Below are 23,299 nucleotides of genomic sequence, written 5' to 3'. Positions count from 1 at the left end.
TTCTTGAGTGTTTTTTTTTTTTCTTTTTGTTTAACATACTAAACTTATTTTAGTTGCCAATGTTTAATTCAGTGGTTCTCAAACTTTTTTGAATCGTCGGTATCAGAATTGTTTTCACGGCGCCCCTAGGACAAAAAATTCTTATTGAGAAATTTAGAAAGAAATATTAAATTAAGTAAATTGTCTATATGTCATCCTTAGGTTTAACTGTGTGATGAGAGGCAAGATTTGCTTCTATTTGTCCACATATTTTATGATTGACACCCACCAGCACTGGTTATGCCTACTACATCAACAATAATAATTTTAATTGGTCCTGGACCACCAATCCAAAGCACCCCTGCAAGTGTCCTAAGGCACCCCAGTGTGCCACGGTACACAGTTTGAGAACCACTGGTTTAATTGACTGAAACTTTTTTTTTTTTTTACTTTTTTGTTGTTGTATGAATGCTTAACACATTACTCAAAGTCCTATGAGATTAAAAAAAAAATTGTATTAACATTTTTTTTTTTTTAGAGGAGAACAAACCTTTAAATGTGTATTAATGTTTCAAGCTTTGATTGTGTTGGAACCTTTTTTTTTTCTCGATACACTTCAGTGGTTTCTAGTGAATTGATAGGCAATTGGGTATAAAAAGGGACCATAATAGCTGCCTCTACTGTTTGTAAGTGACACCCACTTTAAATGAGCTGAATTGAGAATAATTTGCAAATATTATATGGGACACAGAAGTGTGTCCCGTACAGTGACCCCGTTCCATCAGACAGGATTTTTTGCAACAAGATCCGTTTTCTTGTTGGATCAGCTCGTATTTTAGGTGGTGTGACTTTTTCTTGCGAAATATATATCATTAGGTGACTAAAATGTAACATTGTGTCTTTTTTTTTTTCTGGTAATTTCAGAAAGAAACAGATTCTAATGATGATACACTAAGTTCAAAAATGAAAGTAAAGGAACTTTCTGTGATAGATGGCAGAAGGGCACAGAACTGTAATATTCTCCTATCCAGGTATGATTATCTGTGGTGATGGAGCATGTCAACAACCCATCAATTTAATAAATCTCGATTTCCCTATATTTAAGTAAAATGTTACCCTATGTGTTTATCCTTATGTGCTTTTTTTCTTCTTCTTCTCAGAGTTAGCTTAAAATTTACCTCTGCTCTCCTCTTCACCGAGTGCAGAATAAAAAAGCAACATGACATATACACCAAATATTATATACCACGGTGCTTCACTTAATAAACAAATGCTATGATAGTGAAACAAAAAGGTAACTTTCTCTTCATTATGGATGTGGGTCATCGTCCATATAGAACTCTGGGGTTTTGTTATAGTACAATATAAATCTGGCATAGGGCAATCTCTTCAACTAATCTGCTGCCCTTTTCCAGTTTTGCCTGAGAGGTATACGTTGGTTGTGGGGGATACTAATTATAACGGCATGGTATGCTGGTGTAGTCGCTGTCTTTTCAAATTAGAAACTAAGGGAAAACATTGAGCCTCAAAATGTGACGCCAAATGAACAGTCTCACAGATCTATTTTTTATTTTGACTACATGGGCACAGACCATACCATGATGCTCTGTGATGACAATATTATGGAGCTATGAAGTGGGTTGGTAGCATGTCTTCTTCGTGTCAGTTGAAAGTGTCGATCATTGGCTCGACCAGAAATAGGTAGACCCGACATGAAGTAGGTCAACAGGGTCAATATGAAAAAGGTAGACACCACAAACGGTCGACATGGCGCATAAGGTCGATATGGAAATGGTCTCCACACACAAGGTCACCACAAGTTGTTTTTTTTTTTTTAAATGCAATGTTGTATGTTTAACCACATGTAAGCTCAGCTAGTGGAAATGTGTACCCTCGTGAGCTTGTTTCACTCGCCATGCTTCGCTACCGCTGTGCTCTGCTCAGGTTATTATTTCCAGTAGTAGTCCGTGTGGATGGTAAATAATGGAGATGTAAAATAAAATGAAAACAAAAAACGAAAAAACTTGTGTCGACCATTGGCATATCAACTTTTTAAATATATGTGAGAAGGGGACCTTGGACTGCACACTCTAATTATAAATATAATGAGAGGTAATATCATGCCACACAAAGAGAAAATATAATGCCGATGCACACTCTATAGTACCAGGCACTGCCAATAACCACAATTATATTGAGCTCTGCAATCTAACATACAGCAAAATCGAGGTCTTGGCATACTTTTTGGCCCAAAAATATTGGCCCACCAACCAGCATCCAGGTAACCTCATCTGGTGGGTGCCTAACACCCTGGTGCACGGGACTTTACCAAGTGAGCCAAGGCCAGTCACCGCAGGACAGCACATTATTGAGGGGCTAAGGTGTTAGCTTTTGCTTCTTTCTTATTAACGCTTACTATGTGTTAAAGAGTTTTGTATAGGTGAGAGGTATTCATTAAAATGCTAAAAAGTGTTGCATCAGTAAACCGATTAAATGAAAGTTCTTAAAAAGTGGTAAATTAATTGTTATAATGTGCCACCCAAAAGCAGTCCGCCCACACCAACTCATGGGGCCCCATGCCCCAAAGTTATCCCTAAAACTGTCATATTGTATACATTTATACAGGACTTATCATGATAGTGCCTTTCCAATATGCAGTTTGTTAATGCTCTAGATCCATGCTAGTTGAAAACAATCAGGGCAGGTGGGACAGGTTCCAAACCTTTTGAATCTGTCAGGCTTAAGCACTCTTCCTTTTACAAGTCAACCTATTGACCATGTAGACCCAACACCCGTCAACCTATCATCCGGAACCCACCATTTGGCACTGGATCACGTTACTTGCTCCATCTGTAGTTTACGGTTTATGTTGATCTTTCAGGGAATGATTCACGGACATTGTTCAACTTTCTTGAGAACATTTTATCAAAAAACAATATCTGACTTCATTAATTACTTAGTACACTTGATCCACCACACATGCACATATTCACCGCGGTTTTATACGTGTATATATCGTGTAAGTCTTGCGTTATGGTGTGTAGCTTCTATCAGTGCCTACGAATAGCTTACATCCTTGTTTAGCTATCTGTGGTATTTAGTGTGTCCTAAGAGAAATATTTTGGTGATAAAATAATGAAACCAGACTCCACGCTCCAGAGATCAGACGTATGTTCTTTGGCATGTAATTGTGTTTGCCTAACTAAACAATGCAATGTAGCAAGAGTAATTCTACAACAGAACGCTGGAATGTGTTATTGTGCAAGATAGATAACCTGTCATTCTTCTCTGGCCAGTAATGTGTAGTCTTATCTGCAATGATACTCTCATAATAACATTGGTTCATGAGATACTCTTTCCCACATATCCACAAACACTATGTATTTATTAATGGTTATGCCATAAAATGAAATGAAGCCTTTATTATAGCGAGTCGATTCCCATTGCCTTTACAGGTGAACTCCTTATAACGAACGCTGGTAGATGTCCCAGCACTGGAGTAACTATGTTTGCAGTAGCTCAGAGTGGTCCTGAGCCCAGTGTGTGGATAGTAAGCTGCTGGCATCAGGAACCAAAGATTTGGCTGCCAGTAACGCAGTCCGGTGGGAGATGAACAGAGATGAGTGATGGAGCGGATGGAGGATATGTTGTCCCAGACCCCATCACTGTACCTTCGACCCAGGTTATTCCTGGCTCAGCCCCGCTTGCACTGAACCCGTGTCTGCCCTGCAAATCCTGTGAATATCATTACAAAAGTGGCCTTATCAGGCTCACAAAGATGAGTTTGAGTGTTTGCGCCTTATTGCTGCGTTCCAGGCAGCCATGCTGTGTGTGCCCTGCAGGCCTCTTGGAGATGACATTATGTAAGAGCACCCCAGAAGCTCCAATTAACAGCTTTGTGTGACCGGGTCAGATAGACTGGGTCACCCCATTTATCGGGACCTTCCCGGGTCAGATTATGGCATCTACTCGGGTCACTTGACCCGGGTTATTTTTCAAGGACCCTTTTACACCAATCTGCGACCTGGGTTATTGCGACAGTAGAAAAGGGGTATAACCCTGCTGCCTGTGTAGGTTTGCCAGACACTCTGGGTGTGTACAGTTAGAGAAGCACCTCCGCCCCTGGTATGGTAACCTAGCGCAGATGGGGGGTTGCTTTGCCAAGCTTTGTGTAGCAGCAGTGTGCAGTAACTTACATACCTGCATTAGTACCAGGACTTTATTCTAATAATGTGAGTAAAACTAAATAAACACTTTCTTGTTTTTGGACAACATAATGTTCTTCTTAAAGATTAATGGAGTATGCATCTAAAGCCAACCTCTAAACACGATTCTAGCAGTCTGGATGTATCCCCCTCCTTACCCCAGTTCCCAGAGTCCTTGATATTATGTCATAGCTGAACTAACCAGACACAAAATGATCTTTTATGCTTCACTGCAAGGGAGCCAAACACAACAGTTCTGAGCACAAGATAGCTGACACTCCCTCTGCGGTGTCAGCGCCGTAGCTAATATCATAGGAGATGGCTCAGACTTGTTTTTAATATCTGATTTCAACCATTGATGAGATATGAGTCTGCGATGTAACACATTGATAGGCATAAATAGGGGATCTTTTTTTACATTAAATAATTTAAGTGCAAATGGTTAAAAAAAATGACTGTAAAGAGATGCTAGTGGAGGGTCTGTAAATACCAGGTCATAGTGAAAAATAAACACCCTACTGTGTTCGGTTATTTTTTTCCTCGTTTTTTTTCCCCCCTTAAAAGATTCTGTCCCGAATGTATTTCTTCCTGTAAAAGTGCTTATATGCAAAAAGTGCCTAATCATCTTGTCTCCGTGCAAGACTTTTTCCATCCAATGCCTTTTTGTTCAAAGCAAACAGATCTTGACGTACCATACCTTGTGCTATTACAGGCTGCGGAAATTAAACACCTAAGGGATTATTCAATAAACTCCCATTGTTTGTAGTGGATTAGCCGACGTTACATAGAAACATAGAATTTGACGGCAGATAAGAACCACTTGGCCCATCTAGTCTGCCCCTTTTTTATTTTATCCTTTAGGCAATCTCAACCCTTTTTTAACCTTAATTCTTTGTAAGGATATTCATATGCCTGTCCCAAGCATGTTTAAATTGCCCTACAGTCTTAGCCTCTACCACCTCTGATGGGAGGCTATTCCACTTATCCACTACCCTTTCTGTGAAGTAATTTTTCCTTAAATTTCCCCTGAACCTCCCCCCCTCCAGTCTCAATGTATGCCCTCGAGTTCTAATACTTCTTTCTCTAACGTCCTAGTGGATGCTGGGGACTCCGAAAGGACCATGGGGAATAGCGGCTCCGCAGGAGACTGGGCACAAAGTAAAAGTTTTAGGACTAGCTGGTGTGCACTGGCTCCTCCCCCTATGACCCTCCTCCAAGCCTCAGTTAAGATTTTGTGCCCGAACGAGAAGGGTGCAATCTAGGTGGCTCTCCTGAGCTGCTTAGAGTAAAAGTTTAAATAGGTTTTTTATTTTCAGTGAGACCTGCTGGCAACAGGCTCACTGCATCGAGGGACTAAGGGGAGAAGAAGCGAACTCACCTGCGTGCAGAGTGGATTGGGCTTCTTAGGCTACTGGACATTAGCTCCAGAGGGACGATCACAGGCCCAGCCATGGATGGGTCCCGGAGCCGCGCCGCCGGCCCCCTTACAGATGCTGAAGCAAGAAGAGGTCCATAAATCGGCGGCAGAAGACTTTCCTGTCTTCATAAGGTAGCGCACAGCACTGCAGCTGTGCTCCATTGCTCTCAGCACACTTCACACTTCGGTCACTGAGGGTGCAGGGCTCTGGGGGGGGCCGCCCTGGGAAGCAATGAATTTACCTTATTTGGCAAAAAATACATCACATATAGCTCCTGGGCTATATGGATGTATTTAACCCCTGCCAGTTTTCCAGAAAAAAGCGGGAGAAGAGCCCGCCGTGAAGGGGGCGGGGCCTATCTCCTCAGCACACAGCGCCATTTTTCCCACACAGCTCCGCTGGTAGGAAGGCTCCCAGAATCTCCCCTGCATCCTGCAACTACAGAAACAGGGTAAAAAAGAGAGGGGGGCACTTATTTGGCAAAATAACAGATATAAGCAGCTATAAGGGATAGACACTTATTGTAAGGTTGTCCCTATACATATATAGCGCTCTGGTGTGTGCTGGCAAACTCTCCCTCTGTCTCCCCAAGGGGCTAAGTGGGTCCTGTCCTCTATCAGAGCATTCCCTGTGTGTGTGCTGTGTGTCGGTACGTGTGTGTCGACATGTATGAGGAGGAAAATGATGTGGAGGCGGAGCAATTGCCTATAATGGTGATGTCACCCCCTACGGAGTCGACACCTGAATGGATGGCCGTAATTAAGGAATTACGTGACAGTGTCGGCACGTTACAGAAAACTGTTGACGACATGAGACAGCCGGCAGCTCAGTTAGTGCCTGTCCAGGCGTCTCAAACACCGTCAGGGGCTATTAAACGCCCGTTACCTCAGTGGGTCGACACGGACCCAGACACAGACACTGACTCCACTGTCGACGGTGAAGAAACAAACGTATTTTCCAGTAGGGCCACACGTTACATGATCACGGCAATGAAGGAGGTTTTGCACATCTCTGATACTGCAAGTACCACAAAAAGGGGTATTATGTGGGGTGTGAAAAAACTACCCGTAGTTTTTCCTGAATCAGATGAATTGAATGAAGTGTGTGATGAAGCGTGGGTTACCCCCGACAAAAAACTGCTAATTTCTAAAAAATTATTGGCACTATATCCCTTCCCACCAGAGGTTAGGGCTCGTTGGGAAACACCCCCTAGGGTGGATAAGGCGCTCACACGCTTATCAAAACAAGTGGCGTTACCGTCTCCAGAAACGGCCGCCCTTAAGGAGCCAGCAGATAGGAGGCTGGAAAATATCCTTAAAAGTATATACACTCATACTGGTGTTATACTGCGACCAGCAATCGCCTCAGCCTGGATGTGCAGTGCTGGGGTGGCTTGGTCGGATTCCCTGACTGAAAATATTGATACCCTGGACAGGGACAATATATTATTGACTATAGAGCATTTAAAGGATGCATTCCTATATATGCGAGATGCACAGAGAGACATTTGCACTCTGGCATCAAGAGTAAGTGCGATGTCCATTTCTGCCAGAAGAGGATTATGGACGCGACAGTGGTCAGGGGATGCGGATTCCAAACGGCATATGGAAGTATTGCCGTATAAAGGGGAGGAGTTATTTGGGGGCGGTCTATTGGACCTGGTGGCCACGGCAACGGCTGGGAAATCCACCTTTTTACCCCAAGTCACCTCGCAGCAGAAAAAGATACCGTCTTTTCAGGCTCAGTCCTTTCGTCCCCATAAGGGCAAGCGGGCAAAAGGCCACTCATATCTGCCCCGGGGCAGAGGAAGGGGAAAAAGACTGCAACAGACAGCTTCTTCCCACGAACAGAAGCCCTCCCCCGCTTCTGCCAAGTCCTCAGCATGACGCTGGGGCCTTACAAGCGGACTCAGGCACGGTGGGGGCCCGTCTCAAGAATTTCAGCGCGCAGTGGGCTCACTCGCAAGTGGACCCCTGGATCCTGCAGGTAGTATCTCAGGGGTACAAATTGGAATTCGAGACGTCTCCCCCTCGCCGGTTCCTGAAGTCTGCTTTACCAACGTCTACCCCCGACAGGGAGGCGGTATTGGAAGCCATTCACAAGCTGTATTCCCAGCAAGTGATAATCAAGGTACCCCTCCTACAACAGGGAAAGGGGTATTACTCCACGCTGTTTGTGGTACCGAAGCCGGACGGCTCGGTGAGACCCATTTTAAATCTGAAAGCCTTGAACACTTACATAAAAAGGTTCAAGTTCAAGATGGAGTCACTCAGAGCAGTGATAGCGAACCTGGAAGAAGGGGACTACATGGTGTCTCTGGACATCAAGGATGCTTACCTCCATGTCCCAATTTGCCCTTCTCACCCAAGGGTACCTCAGGTTTGTGGTACAGACCTGTCACTATCAGTTTCAGACGCTGCCGTTTGGATTGTCCACGGCACCCCGGGTCTTTACCAAGGTAATGGCCGAAATGATGATTCTTCTTCGAAGAAAAGGCGTCTTAATTATCCCTTACTTGGACGATCTCCTGATAAGGGCACGGTCCAGAGAACAGTTAGAGGTCGGAGTAGCACTATCTCAAATAGTACTACGACAGCACGGATGGATTCTAAATATTCCAAAATCGCAGCTGATTCCGACGACACGTCTGCTGTTCCTAGGGATGATTCTGGACACAGTACAGAATTTCTCCCGGAAGAGAAAGCCAGGGAGTTATCCGACCTAGTCAGGAAACTCCTAAGACCAGGCCAGGTGTCAGTGCATCAGTGCACAAGGGTCCTGGGAAAGATGGTGGCTTCTTACGAAGCGATTCCATTCGGCAGATTCCATGCAAGAACTTTTCAGTTGGATCTGCTAGACAAATGGTCCGGATCGCATCTTCAAATGCATCAGCGGATAACCCTGTCTCCAAGGACAAGGGTGTCTCTCCTGTGGTGGTTACAGAGTGCTCATCTCCTAGAGGGCCGCAGATTCGGCATTCAGGATTGGGTCCTGGTGACCACGGATGCCAGCCTGAGAGGCTGGGGAGCAGTCACACAGGGAAAAAATTTCCAGGGCTTGTGGTCAAGCATGGAAACGTCACTTCACATAAATATCCTGGAACTAAGGGCCATTTACAATGCCCTAAGTCAGGCAAGGCCTCTGCTTCAGGGTCAGCCAGTATTGATCCAGTCGGACAACATCACGGCAGTCGCCCACGTAAACAGACAGGGCGGCACAAGAAGCAGGAGGGCAATGACGGAAGTGGCAAGGATTCTTCGCTGGGCGGGAAATCATGTGATAGCACTGTCAGCAGTGTTCATTCCGGGAGTGGACAACTGGGAAGCAGACTTCCTCAGCAGACACGATCTTCACCCGGGGGAGTGGGGACTTCACCCAGAAGTCTTCCACATGATTGTAAACCGTTGGGAAAAACCAAAGGTGGACATGATGGCGTCTCGCCTCAACAAAAAACTGGACAGATATTGCTCCAGGTCAAGGGACCCTCAGGCAATAGCTGTGGACGCTCTGGTAACACCGTGGGTGTACCGGTCAGTGTATGTGTTACCTCCTCTTCCTCTCATACCAAAAGTACTGAGAATCATAAGAAGGAGAGGAGTAAAGACTATACTCGTGGCTCCGGATTGGCCAAGAAGGACTTGGTACCCGGAAATTCAAGAGATGCTCACGGAAGACCCGTGGCCTCTACCTCTAAGACAGGACCTGCTCCAGCAGGGACCATGTCTGTTCCAAGACTTACCGCGGCTGCGTTTGACGGCATGGCGGTTGAACGCCGGATCCTGAAGGAAAAAGGCATTCCGGATGAAGTCATCCCTACCCTGATCAAAGCCAGGAGGGATGTAACCGTACAACATTATCACCGTATTTGGCGTAAATATGTTGCGTGGTGCGAGGCCAGGAAGGCCCCTACGGAGGAATTTCAACTGGGTCGATTCCTGCATTTCCTGCAAACAGGACTGTCTATGGGCCTCAAATTAGGGTCCATTAAGGTTCAAATTTCGGCCCTGTCGATATTCTTCCAAAAAGAACTAGCTTCTGTTCCTGAAGTTCAGACGTTTGTCAAGGGAGTACTGCATATACAGCCTCCTTTTGTGCCTCCAGTGGCACCTTGGGATCTCAACGTAGTGTTGGGATTCCTAAAATCACATTGGTTTGAACCACTCACCACTGTGGACTTGAAATATCTCACATGGAAAGTGGTAATGCTGTTAGCCCTGGCTTCAGCCAGGCGTGTATCAGAATTGGCGGCTTTATCCTATAAAAGCCCTTACCTAATTTTTCATACGGACAGGGCAGAATTGAGGACTCGTCCTCAATTACTCCCTAAGGTGGTTTCAGCATTTCACTTAAACCAACCTATTGTGGTGCCTGCGGCTACTAGGGACTTGGAGGATTCCAAGTTGCTGGACGTAGTCAGGGCCCTGAAAATAGATGTTTCCAGGACGGCTGGAGTCAGAAAATCTGACTCGCTGTTTATCCTGTATGCACCCAACAAGCTGGGTGCTCCTGCTTCTAAGCAGACGATTGCTCGTTGGATTTGTAGTACAATTCAGCTTGCACATTCTGTGGCAGGCCAGCCACAGCCAAAATCTGTAAAAGCCCATTCCACACGGAAAGTGGGCTCATCTTGGGCGGCTGCCCGAGGGGTCTCGGCTTTACAACTTTGCCGAGCAGCTACTTGGTCAGGGGCAAACACGTTTGCTAAATTATACAATTTTGATACCCTGGCTGAGGAGGACCTGGAGTTCTCTCATTCGGTGCTGCAGAGTCATCCGCACTCTCCCGCCCGTTTGGGAGCTTTGGTATAATCCCCATGGTCCTTTCGGAGTCCCCAGCATCCACTAGGACGTTAGAGAAAATAAGAATTTACTTACCGATAATTCTATTTCTCATAGTCCGTAGTGGATGCTGGGCGCCCATCCCAAGTGCGGATTGTCTGCATTACTTGTACATAGTTATTGTTACAAAAATCGGGTTATTGTTGTTGTGAGCCATCTTTTCAGAGGCTCCTTCTGTTATCATGCTGTTAACTGGGTTCAGATCACAAGTTGTACGGTGTGATTGGTGTGGCTGGTATGAGTCTTACCCGGGATTCAAAATCCTTCCTTATTGTGTACGCTCGTCCGGGCACAGTATCCTAACTGAGGCTTGGGGGAGGAGCCAGTGCACACCAGCTAGTCCTAAAGCTTTTACTTTGTGCCCAGTCTCCTGCGGAGCCGCTATTCCCCCATGGTCCTTTCGGAGTCCCCAGCATCCACTACGGACTATGAGAAATAGAATTATCGGTAAGTATATTCTTATTTTTCCTTTGAAGAATGTTTCCCTCCTGAACTTTGTTAAGACCCTTGATATATTTGAAAGTTTCTATCATGTCCCCCCTTTCCCTGCTCTCCTCCAAACTATACATGTTAGGATCTTTTAGCCTTTCCGGGTAAGTTTTGTGATGTAGGCCATGCACCATTTTAGTTGCCCTTCTTTGTACACTCTCTAATGTATTTATATCCTTCTGGAGATAGGGTCTCCAGAACTGGACACAGTATTCCAGATGGGGCCGAACCAATGACCTATACAGTGGCATTATCACTTCTTTTTTCCTGCTACTGATTCATCTCCCTATGCAACCAAGCATCTGACTTGCCTTTCTCATTGCTTTGTTGCATTGCTTTCCTGCCTTCAAGTCACTTGAAATAGTGACTCCTAAATCTCTTTCCTCCTCAGTAGTTTCCATTATAGTACCCTTGATACTATACTTAGCCTTTGGGTTTTTGAGACCCAAGTGCATGATTTTGCATTTTTTTAGCATTAAACTGTAGTTGCCACGTTCTTGACCATTTCTCAAGCCTACCTAGGTCATTAATCATTTGTTTGACCCCTCCCGGTGTGTCTACCCTGTTGCATATCTTTGTATCATCTGCAAAAAGGCATATCTTCCCTTCAATACCATCTGCAATGTCACCAACAAAGATATTAAAGAGAACTGGACCAAGTACAGATCCCTGGGGTACTCCACTGGTAACATTTCCCTCCATAGATTGCACTCCATTAACTACGACTGTCTGTTTCCTATCCTGCAACCAGGTTCTTATCCATTTAACTGATTTATAATCCACCCCCAGGCTTTCAAGTTTATTTAGCAGTCTGCGATGTGGGACAGTGTCAAATGCATTACTAAAGTCTAGATATGCTACATCTACAGCTCCCCCTTGATCTATTATTTTCATCACAGAGTCAAAAAAGTCAATAAGATTTGTTTGGCATGATCTCCCACCAGTAAATCCATGCTGTTTTGGATCCTGTAAGTTGTTTGATTTAAGATATTCCACTACTCTTTCTTTTAATAGTTTTTCCATTACTTTCCCTACTACTGATGTAAGGCTTACTGGTCTGTAGTTACTTGCTTCTTCCTTGCTTCCACTTTTGTGCAGTGGAACTACATTTGCTCTTTTCCAGTCCTCTGGAATAGCACCTGTATTTAGTGACTGGTTAAATAATTCTGTTAAGGGTGTTCCCTTTTGATTTTAATGTCTTCCATGTTCCCTCCTCAAATAAGGTGTACAGTATATAGACAGGGGGGTATTCAATCTAAGTCGGAAAGACGTCAGTTTCCAACTTGTTTAGGTTGGAATGAGTTCCGACCTATTCAATGCCGGCTCTGTTCTTCTGACAAGTCGGGAATTCCGACTTGTCTGAAAGCACGCTTCAGCCGCCGATCCACGTGTGTTATCGTAAACGCGGCTAAATCAATCCAACTTTAAAAAAAGTCGGGTTGACATTGTCGCTCATTGAATGCTTAGATGTCGAATCCTTTCCGTCGGAAAGGATCCGACATCTATTGAATATACCTCGCATGTATGTATTTTATTTAATAAATAGTTATTGGTAATTTAAGAAAGTAACAGTGTAAAATAATAACAATTAAGACGTGTCGGCATCAAAGAAGTAGCGTATAAAATTTTTTCAAGCCACAATAACATACTAGTGGCTGCCTAGGGATGTCCATTTTATGAAGTTCCCATCAGGAGGTGGATACAAGTTTGTAGTCTGCTGATAGCGGCATTCTTACTTTTTTAATTATTATTATATAGGGTATTCGCCAACCACAGGTCAGGAGTGTGATGCCTGTGTGCCGGCAGACCGCTTCCACTGCGGGATCACCTCCAGGAGGGGCCCAGCCGCTGCCAATACAGGCAGTGCTTGGGAATCCAGGCCTTCAGTAATTGGGCCAGTACTGGCTCTAAACCATGCAACGGAGTTGCGGCAACAAAGGTAAGTTCCTCATTCTTTCTGAGGTGGTAGTTGGTTAGAAGCCACAGCTTTATAAGTGTGGGCGTTCTGTCTGGGTGGCTAAGAGGGGCATCTTTTTGGATTGCTGACACACAGTTCTGCTTTAGGGAAGGTACCATTCCTATGGGGCTTCCGTCCTTCTGTGGTTTCCCATTTGGTAAGCCCACCAGAACAGGCACTGCATTTTTTTTCAAGGCGCATCCCGCAGCAATCTCTTCTCTTCCTTCCCTCTCTTATGGTAGGAACTTGTGGCGTATTGGGGTTCTGGGTTTTAATAAGGCCTCTTTCCAGTCTCAGACATGTGTCCTTTTGCAGCTCCACATCATCCAGGGTTGTGCAACTGCAGCTGTCCCTATCCTTCTCTTCTCTCATATTCTCTGGGAAGGAGAGTTAGTCCCAGGGCTTATCCTGGAAGAGGGACAGTAGCAAGAATCTTTGCCTGCTCCACATTTCACTCCAAATAGTCTTGTGTGGCAGGTCCAGGGTGGGTGCCCTATTTATGGTATGAGACGGAGGACTAGCGGCCACACTCTACTGCAAGTGCAGTCCTTTGATGAAGCCAGCCATAATCCAGGCTTTTAATAGAGCTCTCACCTTGCTCCATTTTGTTGGTTGTTGAGCAGGAACTCTTCTACCTCTGTACCCACAGATATGACATTGCTCCCTCCGGGATCTCTAATGAGCTCTCTTTTGGACTTCACTTTCTTTACAGTACCCAACTCAGTCTCAGGTTGATGAAGTGGTCAGTGCAGGGTCTCCTGCAACTATCCTCTTCCTTGGAATGTGGCAGCTGCCAGAGCTTCCCCACATGCAGGAGGAGTTGACTTGTCCTCCCTAGAAGAACATGTGGCCATGAATCCAGAGGTTTCCGTGTGCCATGTGGTGGATTCTATAGGGAAGCTTTGAGTGGAGTATCCAGTATGTGCTGTCCGGCACGGTGTTGGTGTTTTCAGTGTCCCCCAATGGCTTTCTGCGAAAGTGTTTTTTGTTTATGTACTGTACAGTAAATACTTTTTATTTTTTTATACTCCTTTTAAAGGGAGAGGGCGGAATCCAATTAGCTGTCGTAATTTACTGCGGCTATTTACCTCCTTCGGGGCTATCCAGTTAAACTCCAATCCGTCATTTATGAGGCAGGCGAAACCAAATTCCTGATAAGGCCACGAAAAGACATAGGTCCGAGACATTTTGCAGATCCTGTGTGTTTTCACATAAAAAAAAAAAAGGGGGCTAAATGGATAGCCCTAAAAAACAATCTGTAGTAAACAATTTTTTTTTTGTCTATTTGGATAGCCCCCCCCCCCCCCCCCCCCCAGAGTGTCCAATGTATGCTCTTTGCATGTGTTCTGTTCTTTTTCATGGTTTGTTATCATGCTATCCTCATTAGGATATTTCTCATTCAAGAATACAGTTTTTCTCTCTTCCCTTCTCCTTCTGTACTCCTGGTCAGTCCTTTGGGCAAGGGCATAGCTACCATAGGTGCAGGCAGTGCAGCTGCTATGGGGCCCAGAGCTGAGAGGGGCCCACCTTCCCTGTCTAAGTTCAATGTGTTATATACATTTTTCGGCATTGGGTGGTACGTAGGGGTCCTTTCAAACTTTTTGGGGGGGCTTGCAATATATTTAGGTATGCCCCTGGACCTGCTCATTGTAATGTGGTATAAAATGAACTGGAGGGCACTATAATGTTCTATAATATGAACCGGGGCACTGTAATGAGGTACAATATGAATGGGAAGCACTATATATCATAATGTGAATTGGGGGTACTGTGCGGCATAATGTGTACTGGCAGCTCTGAAATGTGACATAGGGTGAACTTAAGCACTACTGTGATTCATAAAAGAAACTAGGGCACTGCTATGGGGCATAACATTAAATAAGGCTCCACTATGGTTCAGAAAATGAACTAGGGCACTATTATAGGGCATAACATTGACAACTGCTGCAGAGAAGTGTCTCAGGGGCCCCTTCAAAATGTTGCTATGGGGCCCACAGAGTTCTGGCTACGCCCCTGCCTTTGGGGCTTTGTTGGACAAAACTGACATTCCCAGGCAGCCACCAGTACGTAGGAGATTGAGCAGCCATAAGTTTTTTTTTTTTTTTTCTTAATACTGGTTTTTATGTGCCCAGCCTATATATTGACCCATCTTTGTGTATGGACTACTCACTGAAATGTATGGTATCAATCAGTGAGCAATTTTGAATACATTTTCCGATCTGACTGTTCACCCTTGACTATGTCCTAGTAAAAAAAAAAAAAAAATACACAAAAATACAAATTACATCAAACCACTTTCAAGCACATAGGTACAATATATAAATGTGGCAATGGCAATCAATATCTTTAAATGACTGTGTCAGGCTCTGCTAAATGTGGATTATACCACTGGAATCCAGCATTAGAGCACTCAGGAATCTGTAAATCTAGAACCAGTCTGACACTCATATTTTGAATGTGTTTTTACATGTTTCATGTGCTGGAAATTCTTCCCGTGGTAGAAGTGTCTTTACCATGGTGAGGTTCCCGTTTAGACTTGCACGAGTTCACTATTGTATGTGTTTAGTTATTGACATTGTACACCTGTACCATACAGCACATTGACATCCGTTCATTATGGTAATCCTAAATTGTAACTGTCAACTTATAAAATTGTGTCCGTTTAAAAAAACAACAACAACCCAATACAATTATTTCAAGTTGTACATCAGTTTATCCCAGCATTACTAGGTTTTTTTTTCTCTGTGTTTTCACTCCACTGTCTTTTCAGCAACCCCACTCCCCCCCCCCCCCCTTTCTCTCCTTCTCTCGTTCCCCTCTGACTTCAACCCTCTTGACCCCTTCCCTCTTTCCTCCCTTCCCTCAATATTTCTTCTATTGACACCCTTTCCATCTTTCTTTTCATCACTTTTTCTTTTCTCCTTTCCTTCTCTTCTGATTTTTTTTTATCAGCAACCGATTTTATTACATAGATGATACAGGCAACTTTTCATTCTAAACAGTGGGTCTATCCTGGTGTCCCCCAATCCATCGCCATTCTATTGAGCATCATAATAACATCTTTATTAGATTATTGTTACAAGCAATTAATGGCTATGTGTTTTGATTGAATTTTTTATGATGATTAGACCATAAACAGAGAGGAAAGAGCGGCAACAATATTACTAAGCATCATAAACCAGAGGACAAGAAAATTAAAAGGCCAAAGCTCCATTTATGCCAGACAACCCTATATAAAACACACACAATATTAATTGGTATAAATAAACAGTGTCTAAAAATAAACATGTCCTCACACAAACAGCCTGACAAATAGGCAAAAATCTGGTTAAACGTATATGTTCCACTGGGTACAAATTATATATAGAGAGCTACACAGGGAATTACTACAATATGAAGTCTTCAATAGTAGATTAGAACCAACAGGCTCCTGAAACAGGGTTGTCAAAAATTATATATAATTTCCAGTCTGCAATTAACAGTTCTTAAGGCCCCCATCCACTAGTCAGATTTGGGCAGTTTTCTTCAGATTTCGATGCATCTGACCGTCATATCTGAAGAAAAGTGTCACATTGGATGGCTCTTCAGATCCAATGCTCACTCCCGTGTCAGATATGTCTGAACTACAGATCTCTGAGGCTGCCCCAACTATTTATCTGAATCTGAAGAAAACAGGTGCACATCGTATTGTTTTTTTTACTTCAGATGTATCTGATCAGATTCATCTGAAGCGTCACTTGACTGGCATCTCCCTGACCACTCCCACCCACCAAGAGGGGGAACAGCGGCAGCAGCAGCATCAGATCAATCACATGTAGCATGTGTGCATCAGATATATCTGATGCGATCTGGCACATGATATATTGCATCAGATATATCTGAAGTGAATGTAATGAAAATTAAAGCCAGGGTCTGATCCGATTCCCGGGACGCTCCCGGGAGAGTTCAAGAGAAATCTGATGCTATCTGCAGTTCAGACAAGTCTGAGTAGTGGATGGCCACCTTCAGTGTTGTATGAGAGGCAGAAGTTCAGTTGTACTGTTCTCGGAGCCGGATTAACGGCTGGGCGGAAAGGGGCGGTCGTCCCGGGGCCCCCACACACCATCCTCACAACTGCAAAAAACATCGGAGTAGGAGTACAGCATTTACCAGTCTCCTCTCCGTCCTCCTCGGCAGCTTAGACGTTCCATTACAGCTGCGGCCGCCGAGGAGCTTCACTCACTGCAGTGTGAGGTCTCACGAGATTTGACATTATCTCGCAAGCTTCTCGGTGGCCGCAGCAGTAAAGGAACAGCTCAGCTGTCGAGGAGGACTGAGAGGAGACCGGTAAATGCTGTACTCCTACTCCGATGTTTTTTTGCAGTTGTGAGGACAGTGTGTGGGGGGCCCCACAGATTTGTTGCCCAGGGGCCCCCACAGACCTTAATCCGGCCCTGACTGTTCTTACCCTTCGCATATACAGGTTGTGGTAATTATCTTATCACGACTGCTGGTAGCAACGGGAATATCCTTCAATAAATCAACTTGCTTCTTGTGTCGCATGTACTTCGGGTCCTTAAATAGGTGCACACGTGATTTTTTTGTTTTGTTTATATAAATACAATGTATGTGTTTTTGTGATTTTCAGTATGTTATTGATACTTTGGCGCTTTAATGATTATCTTTGTTTTTTTGTTGTTGTTTTTTTTATCTTTCTTGATATTTATTTTGTTCTCTGTTTTTAACTATTCCTATTGGGAGGTACAGACACCCCATCCCTGTAAAGTCTCTGCCTTGTTGTCCATTCATGTTTAATCTAATCAATTGGTGATTGCATTCCTGCAGGCTGAAGTTGTCGAACGATGAAATAAAGCGTGCTATTCTGACAATGGATGAGCAGGAAGACCTTCCAAAGGACATGTTAGAACAGGTGAGGGCTGAGATACTGTTGGCTGATTATCTGATAAATTCTGCAGTCATGTCACCCATTATCCAAATTGCCTCACGGGAAAACAAGTGATGACAGATGAGGCGTAGATAATGCACAATGTTAGGAATTTGCGCTGTTCTGTGAGTGACCTCAGATTTCAGGTTTTATTTTCATTTAAAATGTTAGTTAAGTATTTAGAATGTATACTGTGTTTTGTAGCATTTGCATGCATGCAGATATTACATACTCAATATTGTTGAAATAGTACTCAATCTGGTTTATTTTGCACTGTTCTTAATATTGTTATTGCCTAGGGCAGAATTACCCAAACACGGTCCTTAAGATACCCCAACGGTTTTCAGTATATCCTTGGCTCAGCACAAATGGTTAAATGAAATTGACTGATGTACTAATTAAGTCACCTCTAGCCAAGCATGGATATGCTTAAAACCTGGACCGTTTAGGTGCATTGAGGATCACATTTGGGAACCTCTGTCCTGAGGTGTTGGTTGCTGTCTTTATGGAGTATTTCATCAATGACACAACTTCTCTAGAGAAAGCAATTACAGCAGTGACCTCTACAGGCCAGCAGAAGTTATTGCAAGCAATGCAAAAAGCAGACAATCCACCCGTTGGGTACTTGAATGTGAGAGGCCATGCAATATGTGTCCTGTAAATGTCTCCTCATGAGGTTTCATGTTTTGGTTCCAGTTATGATTTTTACAAATGTAAGAAGACCCAGCACAAAAGAGAATAGGACAAAAAGTCACCTATGAAATGAAACACACACACAAATGTGGTACAACAAAGAGGAACCCATGTAGATGATCAGAAACAGTATGGCCCATATTTAATAGTTTGACTCGCTGATCCTGACATTACAGCATGATAGCCACTAGAATTAAAATGCCAATTAGTTCTATACCAAAATCAGGTGTTTTGCTTTAAAACAAATTCCTACTTTAAATCGGAGGGACACGTATCAAACCCTCAGAAGAGTGGTGAAGTTGTCCATAGTAACATATTCACTTCTACAGATCATTTTATTGAATATACTTAATAGGTGCTAGCTGGACGCTGATTGCTATGGGTAACTTCTCCACTTGTCCACTCTGTAAAAGGCTTGATACCCCATCCCCCCTCCCCCGCTTTCCCCTCAGACTTCTATAATACCAGTGTGTTTTATCAATCAATGTAAGCTAAGTGGCGGAGCTGTGGAAGTTCTCTAATAAAAGGAATCAAATGTCTAGTTCAGGCCTGGCCAACCTGTGGCTCTCCAGCTGTTGTAAAACCACAAGTCCCATCATGCTTTGCCACCGTTTTGCTATTAAGGAATGCTAAAACTGTGGCAGGGCATGCTGGGATGTGTAGTTTCACAACATCTGGAGAGCCACAGGTTGGCCAGGCCTGGTCTAGTTGCTATCGGTTTCTTCACTTTGTCAATAAACAACCTAAAGTGATGAGTCCAGACAAGTGAATTGATTCTGTTTTTCTTGGTTTTATTTTAATTTTGTTACAATTAAAAATAATTATATTTTCTTTCCAGCTACTGAAGTTTGTGCCAGAGAAGAGTGATATTGACTTGCTAGGAGAACACAAACATGAACTGGATCGTATGGCCAAAGCAGACCGGTTCCTCTTCGAGATGAGCAGGTGCTACTACACTACCAGGGTTTACTCCTACTGTTATTGTAGACTGTTATACAGATCCATTTTATGCAGTTTTTTGCTGAAGCCTGGAACACAGTAATAAGTAATGCATCAACCTGAAGGTGTATAAACACAACCTGTCAGCAGTTGTGAATCAGTGCTAATAGTATGGCTATAGTTCATCACCATTGTTTGTTTATAGGGCGCACCAGTTTTGTGGTGCCGGGCAGTCTCAGAGATATGACACACACACAAATGCATTAAACATAATTACAGGAATACAATACACATGGCAGCAGCTACAGCTACAGTTAAGCATAGTAATTACTAACACATACATGGATAGTCCTGACCTATTAATTATGAAATCCAGACATACAAGTGAGTAAACATAGGATGGTTTACCATAAGACAGGACATAGGTGTCATACAAGGTAAACAGATATGAGGCTTAAAGAGGTCTATTTATGATGCAGTGAAAAGTGTGGAGAAGTGAACCAGTGGAGAAGTTGCCCCTGGCAACCAATCAGCTGCTCTGTATAATTTTATAGAATGCTCTTTTGAAATGTTACCTCAACACTGATTGGTTGCCATGGGCAACTTCTCCACTGGCTCACTTCTCCACACTTTTCACTGCTTCATGAATAGACCACATAGGGCAGGAAGGACCCTGCCCATGAAAGCTTACAATTTACTTGGATTGAGAAAGGACACAAGTGCATCTAGTGGACTAAGGAAGCGGAGGGATAGTTATAGCTGACTGTAGGCAATTGGCAGTTGTTTCCCTGTCTGGTTTTCTTCACCCACAGTATGCATGGCTTGTATCTTCTGTTAGATATTTCATCTACGGTTGGGAAATTGAAAGCCTTAAAAGAACAACCATCTATTACACAGAGTACATTCGGCCATTTTGTAGGCTTAACCGCCATTCCTAAGTCCTAAGGTGCTTCAATGTAACAGTTATTTGTTGACATAAAATGGCTACTTCCTGATAGAGATGTACTTTGATCTCATTTATATAAGTATTGTGTTAAACAAGAAAGCTTACATTCTACATCTAGTGTGGGATGCAGTCAAGAAGCCGGCTGTCAGGATTCCGCCAGTCGGAATGCCCATGCCGGAATCCCGACAGTCAGGAGACAGACACAGAAATCCTGGATATAAGTATAGCGGGCAAGTTAGGGTTGAGGGGGTTAGGTGTAGGCACCACCCAGAGGGGTTAGAGTTAGGCACTGAGGGGAGGAGGGTTAAGATTAGGCTGTGGGCGGGTAGTGAGGTTAGGGTTAGATTGCAGAAAGGGGGAGGGTTAGAGGAGAGGGAGGTCTTACTTTTTTGAGCTGCTCGTTCTTACAAGATCTTGCTGACTGAGCATTATTCCACTTCCAGCTTAGAAACTGCAAAAATACCAAAAGTTAACTCTGGCTGTGCCTTACAGTTGTCTTTTAGGACCGAGCAGGTCATTCGTGAGAGGAAAAATTATCATAGTGCCCTTCCTTCCCACACATAGAGCCGTGACTGGATATTGTAGCCTCCTACATGTCCTCCCCACACCCCAGTTATGTTACTGGCTTTTAGGGAATTTATATGCATTCTCATCCCTCAGTAATGTCACTGGTTCCATCTGCCATATTCTGTGTGATCATTCAGTCTACAAAATGGCTGTCTCCACTGTGTTTGGGTGTCTGGAGCACTTTAAAAATTATTTGTATATCAAGTTTTCAGACCAAAAAAAGTCTGTAGCCGTTGCCATGTACGTGAAACAATATTTCTACTACAACCTTGCCCTCTAGTGCTCAGACTCGTGTGTGTGTGTGTGTGTGTGTGTGTGTGTGTATATATATATATATATATATATATATATATATATATATATATATGTATATATATATTTATTATATATGTGTGTGTAATAGTAAATGTCTTCTGTTCTGAGAGCAGTTTCCTTGTCTCCTCACAGCTGCAAAAGATTTTCTTTATATATAATTTCACATTTTGGAAGCTGTTCAAATTTCCTTTTGTTGTGGTTTGTCACAAGAGAATATTGATTGTGATTTAACTTTCCTACGTACAGTAACTGCCTAGTTTATAAGCCGTGAGTCTCTAGCTAAGGAAAGCATAGCGCCAGTACTGTGTGGATTACGGTGTTCTATGGCAAAAGAAGTCATTAGAGAATTACTTCGGCTCAGAAATTACCCACATTGCCCAGAGTTTTATTCGGTAATAAAATAAATATCAGCACTTGGACAATCTACTAATGAAGATTTGACCTTGGAAAGGAAGATTATACTGCATAATTTTACTGCTATTGTTGTAACTCTTTAGCCGGGTGTCTTTGTAACAGAATGAGGTCAGCCCTGTTTCTGGGAGCCATTGAGGTTAGGATTTCACATGCATCCCATCGAAGCGTCTGGTCTGTATGTTGCCTTTTACTTACTGAGGGGTACATTTACTAAGCAGTGATAAGAGCGGAGAAGTGAGCCAGTGGAGAAGTTGCCAATCAGCACTGAAGTAACATCTATAATTTGCATACTATAAAATGATACAGAGCTGCTGATTGGTTGATGGGGAAATTTCTCCACTGGCTCACTTCTCCGTTCTTATCACTGCTTAGTAAATGTACCTCTAAGTGAGCGTTCTAGAGCTAGTTCTAGAATAGGATTTTATTTTACAAATGGCGGAGGACCCAGCTGCTGGAGTACCATAATGCTGCAATACTTGTGATGGATAGATTAATGTGATGTCCTTTTAAGTGGCATATAAAAATGGAAATGTCCGGTTGAGCTAATTCATTGATGGTGCTAATACATTATATTTTAATGTAAGTCACTGCTTGTGATCATTCTTTACCTGCAGCACCTGCTGCTGTCAATTGTAAATGTTTAGCCTGGCATGAATCATTGACATAAATGTGGAACATGATTTCTAAGCCAAATCATGATGTCAAGATAAGGTGATGATTAACGAACTCCAAAAACTCCACTGAAATTTTTTAGTCCAATGTATTTGAAGGTAATTTTTGTCTTTTCATCAGGTTTAAGGTGTTTCTCTTTGTCCTACCCAATACACTTGTATTCTTAAACGATGGTCGTCCGACGTTTGCTATTGTGTAACTGATCGAGTGTGGATTCCTACCACTGCAGAATCTGCTGGATCCTTTCTGTAAGCCGTTATGGGTTGAGTTCCTGGATTCTGGTTTCCTGAAGCCATTTGCTCTTTACAATAATGTACTAGACATTGATAGAACTTTATTCAATGATACTATTGTAAAATATAGTAATGCTGGCATACCTGGGGAACCTAGAGAGTGTACATACGGAACCTCCTCCAAGCACTGTTAGCAGAACCGTTTAATGCTTCTGTGATTATCACCTAGTGAGTATTTAGTAACGTAGAATTAAACAGCAGATAAGAACCATGTGGCCCATCCAGTCTGCCCTTTAGGGTTAGAGTATTACAGTTAGTTTGGGGTTAGGGTAAGTTTAGGGTATTAGGGTTAGTTTAGTGGTTTCGGTTATGGTATTATTATTTATTTAGCAGTTTAGGCTTAAGGTTAGCATATTGTGGTTAGTTTAGGGGATTCGGTTAGGGTATTAGGGTTGTGACTAGGATGCACAAGGAGACTGCTGATTTAATTTGATACGATACTTGTATATCTGTGTGCGACTGAGTTTCTGATGACTCTGACAGCTTTTTTCCAATACAAGTTCTGTAGTGCTCCGTATACAGACTGTCACACACAATAGGTGTAGGGGTTATAGTTAGGGAGTGGTTTGGAATTAGGGTTAAGATACTAGGGTTAGGGTAGGGATGCTCTACATCCCAGATATACGGAGATTGTACTGGATTCGGGGTAT

The 23,299-nt window shown here is 43.3% G+C and overlaps 1 protein-coding gene across 7 annotated transcripts in view; it reads left to right on the top strand.

Annotated features, from left to right (window-relative positions):
- Positions 1-23,299, top strand: part of DAAM1 (dishevelled associated activator of morphogenesis 1) — a 237,831-nt gene that overhangs the window by 186,660 nt on the left and 27,872 nt on the right. For all 7 annotated transcript variants that reach the window (XM_063947383.1, XM_063947378.1, XM_063947384.1 and 4 more), the window contains 3 exons: positions 904-1,010; positions 17,711-17,795; positions 19,342-19,448. In XM_063947383.1, coding sequence (XP_063803453.1) covers positions 904-1,010; positions 17,711-17,795; positions 19,342-19,448 — 299 coding nt within the window. The remainder of the gene's footprint in view (positions 1-903; positions 1,011-17,710; positions 17,796-19,341; positions 19,449-23,299) is intronic.

Source organism: Pseudophryne corroboree, chromosome 12 (genome assembly GCF_028390025.1).
Source record: "Pseudophryne corroboree isolate aPseCor3 chromosome 12, aPseCor3.hap2, whole genome shotgun sequence".
Lineage (NCBI taxonomy): Eukaryota > Metazoa > Chordata > Amphibia > Anura > Myobatrachidae > Pseudophryne > Pseudophryne corroboree.
This window is presented reverse-complemented; position numbering and strand designations above follow the sequence as displayed.